General features: G+C 62.1%; 1 protein-coding gene across 26 annotated transcripts in view; it reads right to left on the bottom strand.

Moving 5' to 3' along the window:
- KIF1A (kinesin family member 1A) overlaps nucleotides 1-13,203 on the bottom strand; it is an 89,998-nt gene that overhangs the window by 35,935 nt on the left and 40,860 nt on the right. For 11 of the 26 annotated variants that reach the window (XM_082691107.1, XM_082691127.1, XM_082691129.1 and 8 more), the window contains exons 11-26: nucleotides 12,937-13,012; nucleotides 11,179-11,257; nucleotides 10,274-10,416; nucleotides 9,818-9,844; nucleotides 8,405-8,616; nucleotides 7,359-7,438; nucleotides 6,973-7,048; nucleotides 4,982-5,061; nucleotides 4,586-4,692; nucleotides 3,689-3,772; nucleotides 2,986-3,166; nucleotides 2,834-2,906; nucleotides 2,568-2,661; nucleotides 1,424-1,572; nucleotides 920-1,098; nucleotides 324-461 (exon numbers count right to left, since the gene is read on the bottom strand). In XM_082691107.1, coding sequence (XP_082547233.1) covers nucleotides 324-461; nucleotides 920-1,098; nucleotides 1,424-1,572; nucleotides 2,568-2,661; nucleotides 2,834-2,906; nucleotides 2,986-3,166; nucleotides 3,689-3,772; nucleotides 4,586-4,692; nucleotides 4,982-5,061; nucleotides 6,973-7,048; nucleotides 7,359-7,438; nucleotides 8,405-8,616; nucleotides 9,818-9,844; nucleotides 10,274-10,416; nucleotides 11,179-11,257; nucleotides 12,937-13,012 — 1,778 coding nt within the window. The remainder of the gene's footprint in view (nucleotides 1-323; nucleotides 462-919; nucleotides 1,099-1,423; nucleotides 1,573-2,567; nucleotides 2,662-2,833; nucleotides 2,907-2,985; nucleotides 3,167-3,688; nucleotides 3,773-4,585; nucleotides 4,693-4,981; nucleotides 5,062-6,972; nucleotides 7,049-7,358; nucleotides 7,439-8,404; nucleotides 8,617-9,817; nucleotides 9,845-10,273; nucleotides 10,417-11,178; nucleotides 11,258-12,936; nucleotides 13,013-13,203) is intronic. The other 15 variants (XM_082691108.1, XM_082691110.1, XM_082691112.1 and 12 more) reach the window with 2 other exon arrangements.

The following is a 13,203-nucleotide window of genomic DNA, read 5'->3' as shown; positions in this document are numbered from 1 at the left end:
TGGCTGAGGTTGTGTGAGGACCGGGTGACTCACATTCACACCCATGGACACATGCAACCTTGCGGCCATAGCCCCTGGTGGCAATGCCGAGACTCCCTCCCCTTCTGGTCTCCCAAATTATAGGGCCCACTGGCCTGTGGACAAGAATGGCTGGGAAGGTGCCTCAGACCCAGGAAGGATGAGGACAGGCGAGTCAGGGTGGAAAAGGGCCTCTTGTTGGGGCCCCCAGCCAGGGGTCTCGGCCTTGGGAGGAGGCCCATTCCCTGCCCCCAACATCTTCTCTCTCTCTCTCTCTCAGCCCAGGGAGGGAAGGAGGTGCCCACCTGCCCACCAGCCGGAACCAAGGAAAGCGGTCGTAGAAAGGGTCTCCACCAGTCACCACGTTGTCACAGTCCTCGATGACACTGGAGGGCACCTCCGCCGCCCGGTCGTACATCTCCCGCATCAGGTCCAGGCGCTGCCTGTTGTGGGGGCAAGGGTAACAGAGGTCACCATGGGTGGAGCATGGGGCAGGCCATGCCTCCCGCCGGGCCAGCAGGCTCTGCCCAGCTCTGGCCGCAGCTCGAGGCTCAGTGTGATTGCTGACGGAGCCTCCTCACTCCTCAAACTCAGTCAACCATGAGCAAATTCCAAGTGAGCACGTGAGGCACTGCTTCTGAGAGCACAGCTTGGCTCTGGAGACTCCCCACCCACCTCTCGTGGCCTGCTTTGACTGTGCTGGCCGCACGCAGCCCCCACTGCAGTACTGTGAGCCTCGTCCCCCGTTTCCTCCACGAAAGCCCACTGAACCTCACTACTGCGTCGGCAAAGGGAGAATGCAGCTTCTATAACCGCACTTTTCCTTCAGATTGTAAAAGCCATTGCAGCAGGAGAAACACCCTCCTCGACATAGGAGCTCAGAGGGTGTGCCCCCCCACACCTGAGCTTCTCCAGCGTCCAGTAGTGGGTGGCCCCATTCTTCTGGTCCTGGACCTCCACGGCCACAATGGTGCGGGGGAAGGGACGAGTCTCCCGGTCTTTGGCGGCCTCCGGGGGCAGCAGATCCGGTGGCAGCGGGGAGTAGAGAGTGTCTGTGAGGAGGACGAATTGGAACTGGACCTGCAGCAGGGGAGAGGGTGGCGGCCGTCAGCCCTTCAGTGGATGGAGGCCAGGCCCCAGAGCGCTTCCTTCCCACCTCTAGGCTGCACTGGAGACTTCTGAACGGCAGTCGGAGAGAAAGCTGCTCCTGCTCCCCAGTGCTCCCTGAGCCTGAGGCCACAAGCCTGCCTGGGTCTGTCCCCAGGCCTCTCTACCCGCCCCCATGCTCAGGGCCCCAGGTCAGGGGTGGCAGCTGTGTCCTCCCCCGGGGGGGCAGGGATGCCCATCACTGGGTCCCCCCTTGTGCGTGTGGCCACGGCGAGCGGGCAGTGAGGCAGGAGCCCACCTTCTTCTTGAGCTCGACACTGATGGCATTGGCCTCCTTGAGGAAGATGGCGTTGCCCCACAGCAAGTCCCGCAGTGACGTGAACTGGTACCACTTCCACTTGCGGAAGGCCCAAAGCGCCAGCTCACACTCTCTCTCGGTCCACTGGACTGTGGGGAGAGGTGTGCACAATTATTGCAAAAAGGCCACGATACCCGACTCTGGCCATGGCCCAGGGTTCTGTGTCTGGACCCCTAGTGTCACACTGACTGTTCCGGGAGCTCAGAAAGAAGGAAACCGGTGGGAAGGTCTGCCCCAGGGAATGGCCTGAAAGGCCCAATGGGCCCCAGAGAGGCCACCCAGAGCCAGAGCACTCGGAGAGGCCGTCAAGCTCAGAGAGGGTCGTGGCAGCGCCCTTACAGACATGGGGGCCCCCGGCAGGGGCAGGTGCCCATGGGAGGACGGCAGGAGGGCCAACCGGGGCTCAGCCTGATGCCCAGCCCTGGCTCACATGTCTCTGCCCCTCAGGCCCACAGAAGGAAGGACGCGGGGACACGGGGACGTGCCTGTCTGGGCTCCCAGCCTCGGCCCCTCTCACCCCGTGCCCCTGCCCTGAGGGAAGAAGCCTCATCAGATAAATAGCTCCACACAAGGGCATGCCAAGGTCACGTCTGCACAAAGATACTGACCAGCTGACTGCGGGCCAAGCTGGACATGAACCCCGAGTCTTTTTCTGCTCCTTCTACCCCACCAGTGGCCCCCCTCGTGCCCACAGTGGCTGAGGTCAGCAGGTGGGCCCCTGGAGTTAACGCTCAGAAAGGGGGTCTTGAGGTGAGGAGCAGTGACCGGGTCCCGGATAAGAGCGCAGCCTCATGCTGGCAGAATGAGAGAGCAGAAGCCGCACCCTGCCCACACCACCTCGCCACCATCCAGGCTGTTCCCGCCGAGACTGGCCTGCATGCCAGAGCCCAGCTGCCTCCCTGCCACAGCCCAGCCCCTACTCCCCAAATCCTGCTGCCATGGGCACCTCCCAGCGACAAGGAAGCCTCTCCTTAGGTTGGGCCAGGGGCCCCAGGGGAAAGGTGTGGAGCAGCGTGGGGGCTCCTCTTGTCCAAGACCGCTCCCCAGCCCAAGGCCAACGCCCCATCCACTGAGAGCCTCTCACCTTCGTCCTCAGGCTCCTCCTCCTCCTCGTTCACCTCGGGGTAGTATCTGGAGTCCATCTGCCTCTGCAGGGCCTCCAGCTTGCTCTCGTAGTCCTGGCCACAGGAGAAGCCCTGTGGACCCATGTGGGGACCGGACCCCGTCCCTGCCCTCCCTCCTGGGCCTCCCTCTGTGGGCCCCAGGGCCTGCACCACAATGACGGCTGGCTGAGCGGGGACCCCGGCTCCCCACCCTGCCCATGGCCCAGGGCCCAGCAGCCGCCCTCACCAGCCTCTGCTGCTCTAGCAGGTACGTGGCCTCCTCCCGCTCCCGGCGGTACTGGTCCTCCAGCTCCTGGAGTCTGCAAGAGGGGGCTGGGGTGAGCGCGCACAGGGGGATGAGCAGCAGGAGGGGCGCAGGGACCCTGGCCTGGGCCTCACCTCTGCTCCATCTCCTGCTTCATGTCAATGCCCTGCTTCTCCAGCAGCTCTCGCTGCGCGAAGGCCCAGTCCACGGGCTCGGCGGGCGTCTCCGCACAGGGTGTGCGCTCCCGCTCCTGCCTCGCCTGCTCAGGGTGGTTGAACCGGAACACGTGGCTCTTTCCCATGATGATGCGGTTTCCTGGGGGACAGAAGCCAGGTCGGCAATGCGGCGGGGGGCTGTGCCCTGGGGGTGGCTTCCAGAGATGGGGGCAAGGAGGAGGAGGGGATAGTGGAGCACACGCACTTCCTCCGGCTGGCCCTCCCCGGGGCGCTACCGGGAGCCACCCCAGGTCCCCACTCTGGACCCGCCAGCCACATGCCCCATGGCCCAGGACCTCGCTGTCTCCCCAAATCCACGTCCTCTGTGCCTCCCCATACAGCAGCCAGGGATGTCTGCTAAATAGTCCTGGCACTTTTCCAACTGACAGTCCTTTCCCTACCCGACAGGGGCCACTGCCCTGGCCATCCTGACCCCGTACCCTGTCCGTGGACATTCCTCCACCCCCAGGGGCTGTGCTCAGACCCCTCCTGCAGTGTGGGCTCAAGGGTCCTTCCCTGCCCACCTGCCTCCCCAGCTGCTGGAGCATGACAGGGGCTAGCCTGTGTGTGCCCAGAGCCCGCCAGAACAGATGTGTTCACTAGGCCAGCAGCATAGCCATACCTGACCGCAGGATACTGGGCTCCGTGACTTTCTTGCCATTGACATAAGTGTCTGCACCCTCACAGGGCTCCAGGGTCACCACGGCTATAGGACAGACAGGGGAAGGCTAAGAGGAAGACTGTGAGGGACTGTCATTCCGGGTGGTTGTGCCCTCTCTGACCACATGCAAGGGGAGGCTCACCCAGCCACCCAGGTGCGGCCCCCATCAGGCCTGTCCCCTCCCTGCTAGCTGCAAAGCCCAACAGCTGGCAGACAATACCTTATTTGGGCCACACAGGAGGGCCGTACCTCCCACACAGATGAGGAAGGAGACGCCCGATGGAGGGGGCGCGTGTGCCCAAGTCAGAGAACCGGGGGGCCATCAGGGTCTCCAGGTGGGCACGGATAGGAAACAGTGGCTGGCCTGTCCCCAGGAGTCCCAGAAGCCCCCTGGAGCTTAGAGTCCACCCATCCAGAGGAGGGCAGGCTTTGGGGACAGCATTCTGGGAGAGCCAATGTCCCAACACTTAAGGCAATGACCCTGAAGTGTCCTGGTCACAGTGGGCTGCGGGCCAGACACTTGTCAGGGAGCACACCTGGTGCTGGGGGAGCGTGGGGCCTGTGATGGCACAGGGACACAGCAAAAGCCTCCCCAAGAGGACCACGTCCAAGACAGGCAGTGGGGACAGAGGTGGGCAGGCCAGCTGGGTAGTGGACAGATGGCAGTCCAAGCCCAACAGAAAAGCGGGGTCTAGAAGTAGCTCTCCACACTAGATCTAGGCTCATTCCCACAGCTTACTATCCTCCTGCCCAGGGAGACCCTCAGCCTACTCTGGGGGCGGGGAGGGGGCTCCTGGGTCCACAGCCCAGCACTCAGAGCCCCAGTTCCCTGGAACCACTTCCCCAGGGCCGAGATACCTTCACTGCCCCCTCGGGAGTCGCTCCGGAAGATGCAGTGCTCCTCCTTGATGAAATGCCCACTCAGGACAATGTCCTGCCGTCTCTCTGCATCCTCACGGCCCACTCTGCAGAGGAGGGGGGCACAGTGAGCACTGGCCAGACCCAGTGCATCCAGGCCACCATCCCCAGGCCCACTCCTGCCCCCCAACAGGACTCCGTCGGGAAATGCCCAGGGTGCATGTGAGCAGGGCCGCAGGGGATGCCCCAGACATAGCCTGGCATGGAGAGCCCCGTGGCACAGAGTGGCCCCAGCCTTGTGTCCATGCTTGTTAGCGTGGGCAGACAGTAGCATTCCAGAAGACACCAGGCTCAGCAGCCCCTCTGTGGGAGAAGCCTGACTCCCGCGAGCCCCACCTGGTTATCCCGTCCTTGATGTAGTACAAGAGGCACTCAGACATCAGTGGGTCCTCGTTCAGGTTGACCAGATGTGGTGTCTGGGGAGAGAGGAGCCCGATCACCTCTCCTGGGGAGGCATGGGGGCCCAGCACTGAACACCCACCTGACCTTTCTCTCCTCGGGGGCCAGACCACCACCAGCCCAAAGTTGCCTCATGGGGACACAGTGTCCTCCCAGCCTGGCTTCCCTGAGGAGGGGCCCAGGGAGCTCAGAACCTACGTGGGAGGCACTCAGGGGGAGCCCAGGGAGGTGCTGGGGGCTGGGGGTGGCCTTGGGTCTATAAGGTGCATGCTGGGTCCCACAGGGACCAAGGCATCAGGCTCTGGGTCCGTTCCTCCACCCTAAAAGGGAGCTATGGGACTCCATTCAAACTGAAGCACCCAGGAGCTGAGAGCCCCAGTGATCTGTGAGTCCAGAAGGATTAGGGTGCTGCTGGGGAGGGATCTGACCTACAGGCCGAGGAGCAGAGGCTATGAAAAAAGTCCCTTCAAGCCCCCCCCAGCTTGGTACCCCCATCCGCCTGCCCCCCAGGTCAGGCCCCCTCCCATCTACGGGTGTACCCAAGTAGAGCAACCTGTCTGAGCACTGCCTCAGTTACTTGCCCCTTCCTGGGCAACCCCACATGCGTCACCCACTGGGGCTCTAGACATACTTCCTGAACTCAGGAATGCCACCCCACACCATGTCCCAGGCCGGGGTCCTGCAACCCGTGGAAGCTGGGACAGCTTTCTTGGCTTCCCACTGGGCACCTTAGAATAAGCAGCCTCCACACCAAGCTCCAAGCCCCCCAGTGCCCCACCACCAGTCTGCAGGACTGTGACCATCCCCATGTTATCGGACACTGGGGACAACCATCCCAGCCACCCCTTCTCCTAAGCAACGAGAGCTGTGCTCGCCAGAGTCCCAAGATGCCCTCTAAGGAAGAGGTATCCTCAGATGCCCCCAGGGCAGTGCCCAGACCAAGGTCAACCAACCCAAGAGGGAATACTATTGCCTCTGCCACCAACGGCAAGCCTCCAGGGTGCAGATGTCCCGAGACCACCTGCCCCAACAGCTCTGTACACCAGCCCTGGGGTACGCCCTCCAGGAGGGGGCAGGGGCTGAGAGCCCAGGAACAGTCCATCCCAAGTGAAAACTACAGGCCGATTCCAAAGGGCTATGAAGCAGCCTATTTCCTACCCCCCAGCCTGCCCCAAGTGCAGAACCTGCCCACACAGCCCCCTCCTGTCTCCGGGCCTTAGTTCCATGGCCTGGAGCTCACAGGGCAGAAGCAGCCTGAGGAGCCCAGCCCCGCACCCAGGGAGTGGCCACCAGGCTGATGAATGGATCACCCAGCACGTGCACTTCCCTCCCATGTGTCTCCAGCGGCACGGAGGGCACTCCACATGCCTCTGGCTTCAGGTCCTGGCAACACAGAAGCCCTCTGTCCCAAACAACGCCTGGGGGGAAAGCCAGCCACAACAAAGCTGCTCTAGGGCAGGCAGGACCAGAGAGCAGAGCTACGGTCAGAGTAGGCTGTCACCACCTCCTTGGAGGCTTCCCAACTTGAAACTTGGCTCCTAAGAGGTCTAAGGGTCTGGCAATCTCTGGGGGAATGGGGGTCCTGGGTCCTAGAATTATCAAAGAGACTTTTCCCCAAATGCTCATGCTACAGCCATCTGAACTGCCAAAGGGGTTGGTGCTTGGCTCCACGTGAGGCCCCACTGACAGCGCCAGATCTGCAGAGCCAGCTGGGATGGGAGAGGAAGAGTCCCAGCTGGGGCAGCTGGGACCCCACTCTGGCTGAGCTCCAAGAGGGCAGTGCCGCCCACCGTCCTGGCTAGCACAGGCTCCAGAAGGTCTGCATCCCCCGTCCTTCCAGCGGCACCCTCCTGGGCTGAGCGGGGGTGGGTCCCAACCCTGGCCTGTCCGAGTTAGGACCGCACCCCAGAACTAGAACGGGCACTTACCTTTTTGGGAGAGAACACCCCCAGGGTGCCGCCGTCCTCCCTCATGGCCACGCCCATCTCCGCCAGCAGGGCTTCCCTGAAGGGACAGTGTCTGAGTCAGCCTGAGCCTCGAAGCTGCAGGAGCCTCACTCCCAACTGACCCATCGGCTGAGCAGGAGCTGGTGAGGCTCTGGCCCTTTGGCCCAGGGGCACACCATTGGTCCATGATCGCCTGGAGAAAACTGTCACCTGACTAGGGATCAGGTCAATGGGACCATCAGCGATGGGGGCGTCAGGGGGAGTCTCTGATGAGAGGACACGAGCCTGTCCCCCACTGGGACACAGCCACCCCCAGGAGCAAGAGCCCAGGGCTGGGTGCTGGAGTCCTCAGTTTCCCCACTGCCCACCTCTCCATCCGGATGGCTTCCGTGCGCCGCAGCTTCTCCTCCCATGTCTCATTGAGCTCGGCGATAATCTTCTCCGTCTCCTGGGCAGTGGAACAGAGCAGAGTGAGGCTGGGGGTCTGGGGTGGGAGCAGACAGAGGCCCGGCTGCCAGGCAAAGGTCTGCAGGGCACCGGGGCCCCAATTCCCAGGTCTGTCTAGCCAGCACAATGCCTGAAATGCCAAGGGCCGAAGGACTAATGTATCCACAGACACAAGTCTCTTCTGCGGACACAGCCAGACAGTAAAGAAAAAAGGCAAAATAAACCTGGAGAAAAAGAAACACATATACATGTAAGGACCCTGAGAGACATGTAGGACACTGAGACACACATGGGGCCACAGGGAGACACACAGGACATTGAGAGACATGTGGGGCCACAGAGAGACACACAGGACACTGACAGATGTGTGGGACACTGAGAGACACTCAGAGACACAGAGAGACACAGGGGACACTGAGACTGGTTCTGAGGCCCAGATGTCCCTTGGCCACTGCCGGGACGCAGACGACAAGCACTTCCAACATCAGCCCCAGCTCCTGGTTTCCTTCCCAGCCCCACACCCCAGGGGGTCCTGCACCCCAGGGTCCCCCACACACCCGGCACCCCCCACCAAGCTGCAGTCCAGCCACTGTGTATCTGCCTACTAAGTCAGCCCCAGTCCCGTACAGCCCAGCACCCCACAGTCATTTGCTAAAGGAATGACAAGCCCCTCGACTAAAAGCCAGCCGGACCCCCGCAGGGCCACACGCGTCAGCACAGAGCACAGGGAGGGAGCACGGAAGCCCCTGGGACCCATCTGCCCTTCTCAGCACATGCAGCCTCTTGGTGCTGGATGGCAGACCCACATGGGCTCTGCTCCCGTCCGCACAGCCCACTCTGCCTCCAGGCAAGCCTACCCTGCCTCCAGGCAAGCCTACCCCGCGCTGTCAGCACACCCCTTCAAGGATCCCAGGCCCCTCAGGAAGGGACACTGCCCCCTCCCACCCCCCGCTGACCACGCCCTCACCTTCAGCCTCTCAATGGCCTCCTCACTGCCCGGGGCAAACAAGAGGCGCTCGTGCAGGCTGGACACGGAGGCGGCACGGCTTGACAGGGCCGAGAGCGAGGACGAGGGGCTCATGCCCACCAGGGCGTTGGTCACTGTGGAGAGATTGTCAGGGGCTGGACTCAACTCCGCCCCGCCACGGTTACGGTTATTGTTCTCAAGGTCGGACATGTCTACGGGAGGAAGGGGAGGGGAGGGTGGGCAGACATACGGGAGGGAGAAAAAAGAAAGACCAAGTTGGGAAAAAGCCAGAGGTGGGTGAAGAGAGGCAGGAAACAGAAAGCAGCAGCAGGTGCAGCCGGGGGCCCAGCGCTGGACAAGCACATGCGGGGCTGCCGCCGCCTCCCCACTGGAGGACCCAGCCCCCAGAGCCCTCCCAGCACCCCGGCGGCAGCAGGGAACCCCCTCGAGCTCCTCTCTACCTCCCCACCCTGCCCAGACCGGTGGCCTTCTAGCAGTCTCTGCACACCCACTGGGTCTCCTTCCCTTGGCTGTCGCTGCCCTGTGGCCCTCCTGTACCCAGGGCCCTGACACTTGGCCTCATCCTCTCTGCGATGGATGCCCCTGCCCCGTACCCATCACCTGCCTGGCCCGCCAGTGGCCCTGAGCTTCAGGGACCATGCTGCGCTAGCTGTCTGGCCCCACTGAACACAGGGATTGGCCCCAAGGACACCTTGGAGGAGAGGTGCACTGTGGGACCCCGAAAGGGCCCCTGCTCCTCCACCCTGGAGAGCCTGCCCTGGCTGCCCCAGGGTTCCATCCCCCCCAAGACCTGGGACTTGGGGTTAGGACAACCCCCGGCAGAAGCAGGCACGCAGCAGAGCAGCGGCAAACGTAGGACAGCACGGGGCGCTAGGGAGAACGAAGGTGTCCTGTGCCCCTGGGTCAGGGAGGCCCCAAACCGCAGGCCCATGCCACAGGGAACCGGACCCAAGGCCAGAGGTACACAGGCTGGGAGGCCCTGGCAGCATTCTCATTTGGCACTTCTGAGGGAAGGGGCTTTGTGGCGTGGGGGGCCCAAGGGAGTCTGGAGCTGGGAGCCAGGGGGCAGACCCGGCCTCCTGAGGCCCCCCAGGGCTCCCCGCCCTCAGGCACTAGCTACCAGGCTGAGCTTCCCAGGCCTCTGGGAGAACAGGCTAGGCTCAGCCACTGAGGCCTCCCTGTGGCCTTGGTTTCCTGTACAGACATGGGCTGAGCCAGGAGCCTAGGTGCACCAGGCAGGGTGCCCGCATCTACCAAGAGACCTATTGCCCAGCCCCTGAAAGGGGGAATGGCAGAGGAGGGCTGGGCAGCTGCCTCCCCGCCGTGCTGCCCTACACCCCGCGGAGCAGGGACAGAAGCAGGGAAGCAGGGAGCAGCAAGGGGGATACACACATTTGGGTCCTCCGGGCACAGTGTTGGCTACGGGGAGGGGAGGCATGGGGGAGGGAGGAGAGACAGAGAAACAGAAGAACAGGTTTGTCTCCAGAGGGCCTGAGGCCCACCCATCGCAGGCCAGGCACCAGGCTGGGCGGCAGGGGTCTTCGGCGGACACCCAGGGACCGCGGCCTCCCCAGCACCCCCAATACACCAATGTGGCTTCCAGGGAAACCATCTGCGGCCTGCTTGGGCCAGCACCAGACCCAAACCATGCTGTCCACCCCGGCCAAGGCCAAAACCACAGCCTCCCCCCGAGGTGGCTTGCCCAGGGACTCAGAGCTGGGCTGGGATTCAGGTCCACACGATGAGGGCAGCCGGACTGGCCCCAGCCAGCCAACGGGTGGCTGTCCCGAGGCAGGAGGCCACCTCGGCCTGCCCGCCCTGCTCAGGACAGGCGGCCCAGACACTCACTGTCGGTGATGTCCCCGAGACCCTGGGCATACAGCAGGTCCCGCAGCCGCGTCACCTCGTCCTTCAGCTCACGGATCAGCTTGTTGTTCGGGTCCTCATTGATGACGGCATTACAGCGGATCTGTTTGGCCCGGTCGGCATACCTGGACGGCCAAGGGAGCTGTGGGCTGTGCCCGCGGCCGGCAGGCCCAAGGGGGCCCAGAGCCCTTCCCAGAGCAGAGCCATGGTGGGGAGGACCTCAGCAGCTGGGGCCCAGGGGCTGGACACAGAGCAGGTCACCCCACCTGGAGCCAGTGGGGCCATTGGCCAGAGCCCTACAGGGGGGTCACCTAGCCCTGCCCCACATTTGGCGGGACTGAGTCACCAGGAAGAGCAGGGATGGAGGGTACCTCTCTGTGAGGCGGAGCCTTCGCACCTGGACCTGTTCTCCCCGGGGCAGAAGGGGCAAGTCTGACAGCTGGGGGAATGTGATGACGCCCACGTGTGTGCGTGTTTTGCCCGTGCACTCCTAAGTGTCACTGACGGGTGCAAGTACCTACATAGGGACCCACACCCTTTCATCCTTTTACAGTTGGTGGCATGTGACTCAGTCGGCTGAGCAGCCTCCTTCAGGGCCAGTGCCTAAGCTGCCCGCCCTGCTGCCAGAGGGACCCTTGGAACACACCCTTGCGCCTTTGCTCCTTAAAGACCTGGTTTGGTACATGGTCTTGGGCCCTCAGACCCACGGGTGGTGGGAAGGGAACAGGCCCATGAAGACCCAGGTGCCCCCAGTAGTCACTGGAGCCTCAAGAAGCCCCAGATGAGGTGACCCTCCCCCCCCGAAGTGGTGCCTCTGACTCAGGGAGAGAGGGATCCATGCCCTCCGGAGCCAGGCCGGTCCAGGGCCCACTCATTCCAGAACACACCTCAGTGTACTCAGGGTCTCGTCGTAGTTGATGTCTGCGGGGCTCAGGGCCGCAACCATCGCCGTCCTCGAGTTCCCGCCTGTGGAAAGAAGGCCAGGTCAGGGGGGGTCCTCTCTCCCCCGTCCACTCCTACCTTTACAGCTGGGGAAGCCAAGGCCCAGATGGGTAAACCAAGCCATGGTCCACTGTGTGAACAGGGGATCTGGCCTGCACCACGGCAGAGGGGAGCCCAGTAATTTTTCTCCTAGAGTGTGCTTTTCTCACATTTGTGGCTACTTCACAACAGCCAGGCCCCCTCCCCATAACAAGGGGGGACTGGGGCGACTTTACAGCATTTCCTGCAACATCGGGATAATTTCTTTAGAAAAATAATTTTTTTAAAGATTTTATTTATTTACTTGACAGACAGAGATCACAAGTAGGCAGAGAGGTAGGCAGAGAGAGAGAGAGAGGGAAGCAGGCTCCCTGCTGAGCAGAGAGCCCGATGCAGGACTCGATCCTAGGACCCTGAGATCATGACCTGAGCAGAAGGCAGCAGCTTAACCCACTGAGCCACCCAGCTTCCCCAATTTCTTTAGAAATTTAACATTCATTTCAATTCCAGATGCAACAATTTCTTTCATTTTTATCTTTCTCGTTCAGAATATTTTTTTAAATATTTCATGTCCGAGTCCTGGCCCAGGGTGGCACGGAGCCTGGTGTCCGGTAGTGCACTGCGTGAGGAATGGACATTTCAGCTTCAGCTCTAAGGCTGATGGATCACTCGAAGGCTCAGAATGTGGGGAGCCCTGGGCAGGGGCTGTGGGCTGGTCAGCAGCCAAGGCTCCCCTCAGGGACGTGTGTCCTGGGAGCCATGTTCTCAGGGTGTGGCCCCCACACAAACTGCGAGGTGACAGTGTGAAGGGCTTAGGGTGCAATGCCACAAGGGGTGTCAGACTGGACTGCACGGGGGGGTTCCCCCTGCCCTACCCTGGAGCTGGGCCTGGTTGTGGCCCTTGGCAGAAGGGTCCATCCGGTCCACGTCCCCAGTGAAGAACCACATTCCTAAGACATTCCCATCCACCCTTAGGGGGTCCCCGGGAGCCTCCAGGAGGCCTGACATGGCATCCATCACTAGCCTGAGCAGAGATCAGTCAAGCTGGTTCTGGGGTGCTGGGTCAGCCAGCTAGGGCTCCTATACCGTGGCCACGAAGCTGAGGAAGGCTATAGGGCCCACCTGGTCTGCCTTACGCTCACCAGGTCAGTCCAAGACTCAGTTTACCTTCCTGGGCGTCAGCCTCCCAAACTGTGAACATAGCCAGGGAGGACCCCCAAGGTTATTTTTAGGAGGAAAGGGATCAGTATTGGGATCCTTCAGGCTCCATCTCCCTATCTGTGTCTTAGGGGCTCAGAACTCAGGGAGACAGGGTGACAGATGCCACCAACCAAAAACCCAGCAAGCAAGCAGGGCTCCCGGAATCACTGAGTCCCAGCAAGGAGTAGCACTTGGTCTGGGTGTCACAGGCTTGAAACAGGAGCCCCAACATAGGTGAATGTGTTCTCTGGGCCATCCTGCTTCCCCGCACTTGCTCTCGTTGGCCCTTTGCTGGCCACCAGCCCTGGCCCTCCAGAAGGATCCCCCAGGTTTGCCTCAGCCTAGGCCCAGAAAGAGGGAGAGGCCTCCTGCTGGTCAGCACCCCTTCTTGGGAGGGAAGGCAGGACAATGGCTCAGGGCAGAAGTTAGAACCCGAGGGAGAGGTGAACCCAAAGAGTCCTCACCCAGGTTTTCTCGGAGGAGCCAGGTCAGCACAGAATCTCTGTATGGAATAAAATCTGTCTTCTTCTTTTTCTTGTTCTGCGGGGAAAGAACATTCCAGGTCAACCCTGAGCCCACTGGAGGGGAACGGAGATGGAGGGGGCAAAGCCAAGGGTCTGTGGGGTAGGTCCCCAAAGCCAAAGGCTGCTGTGGAGGGCAGGGCTAGGCCAGTCCTCAAGGCCTCTCCCCACCTGCCCCATACAGTGCTACCCCCAGCCGCCCACACTCAG

Source organism: Mustela nivalis, assembly GCF_964662115.1.
Source record: "Mustela nivalis genome assembly, chromosome: 11".
In the NCBI taxonomy this organism is placed as follows: Eukaryota; Metazoa; Chordata; class Mammalia; order Carnivora; family Mustelidae; genus Mustela; species Mustela nivalis.
Note: the sequence above shows the minus strand (reverse complement) of the source record. Positions and strands in the feature narration are given on the sequence as shown.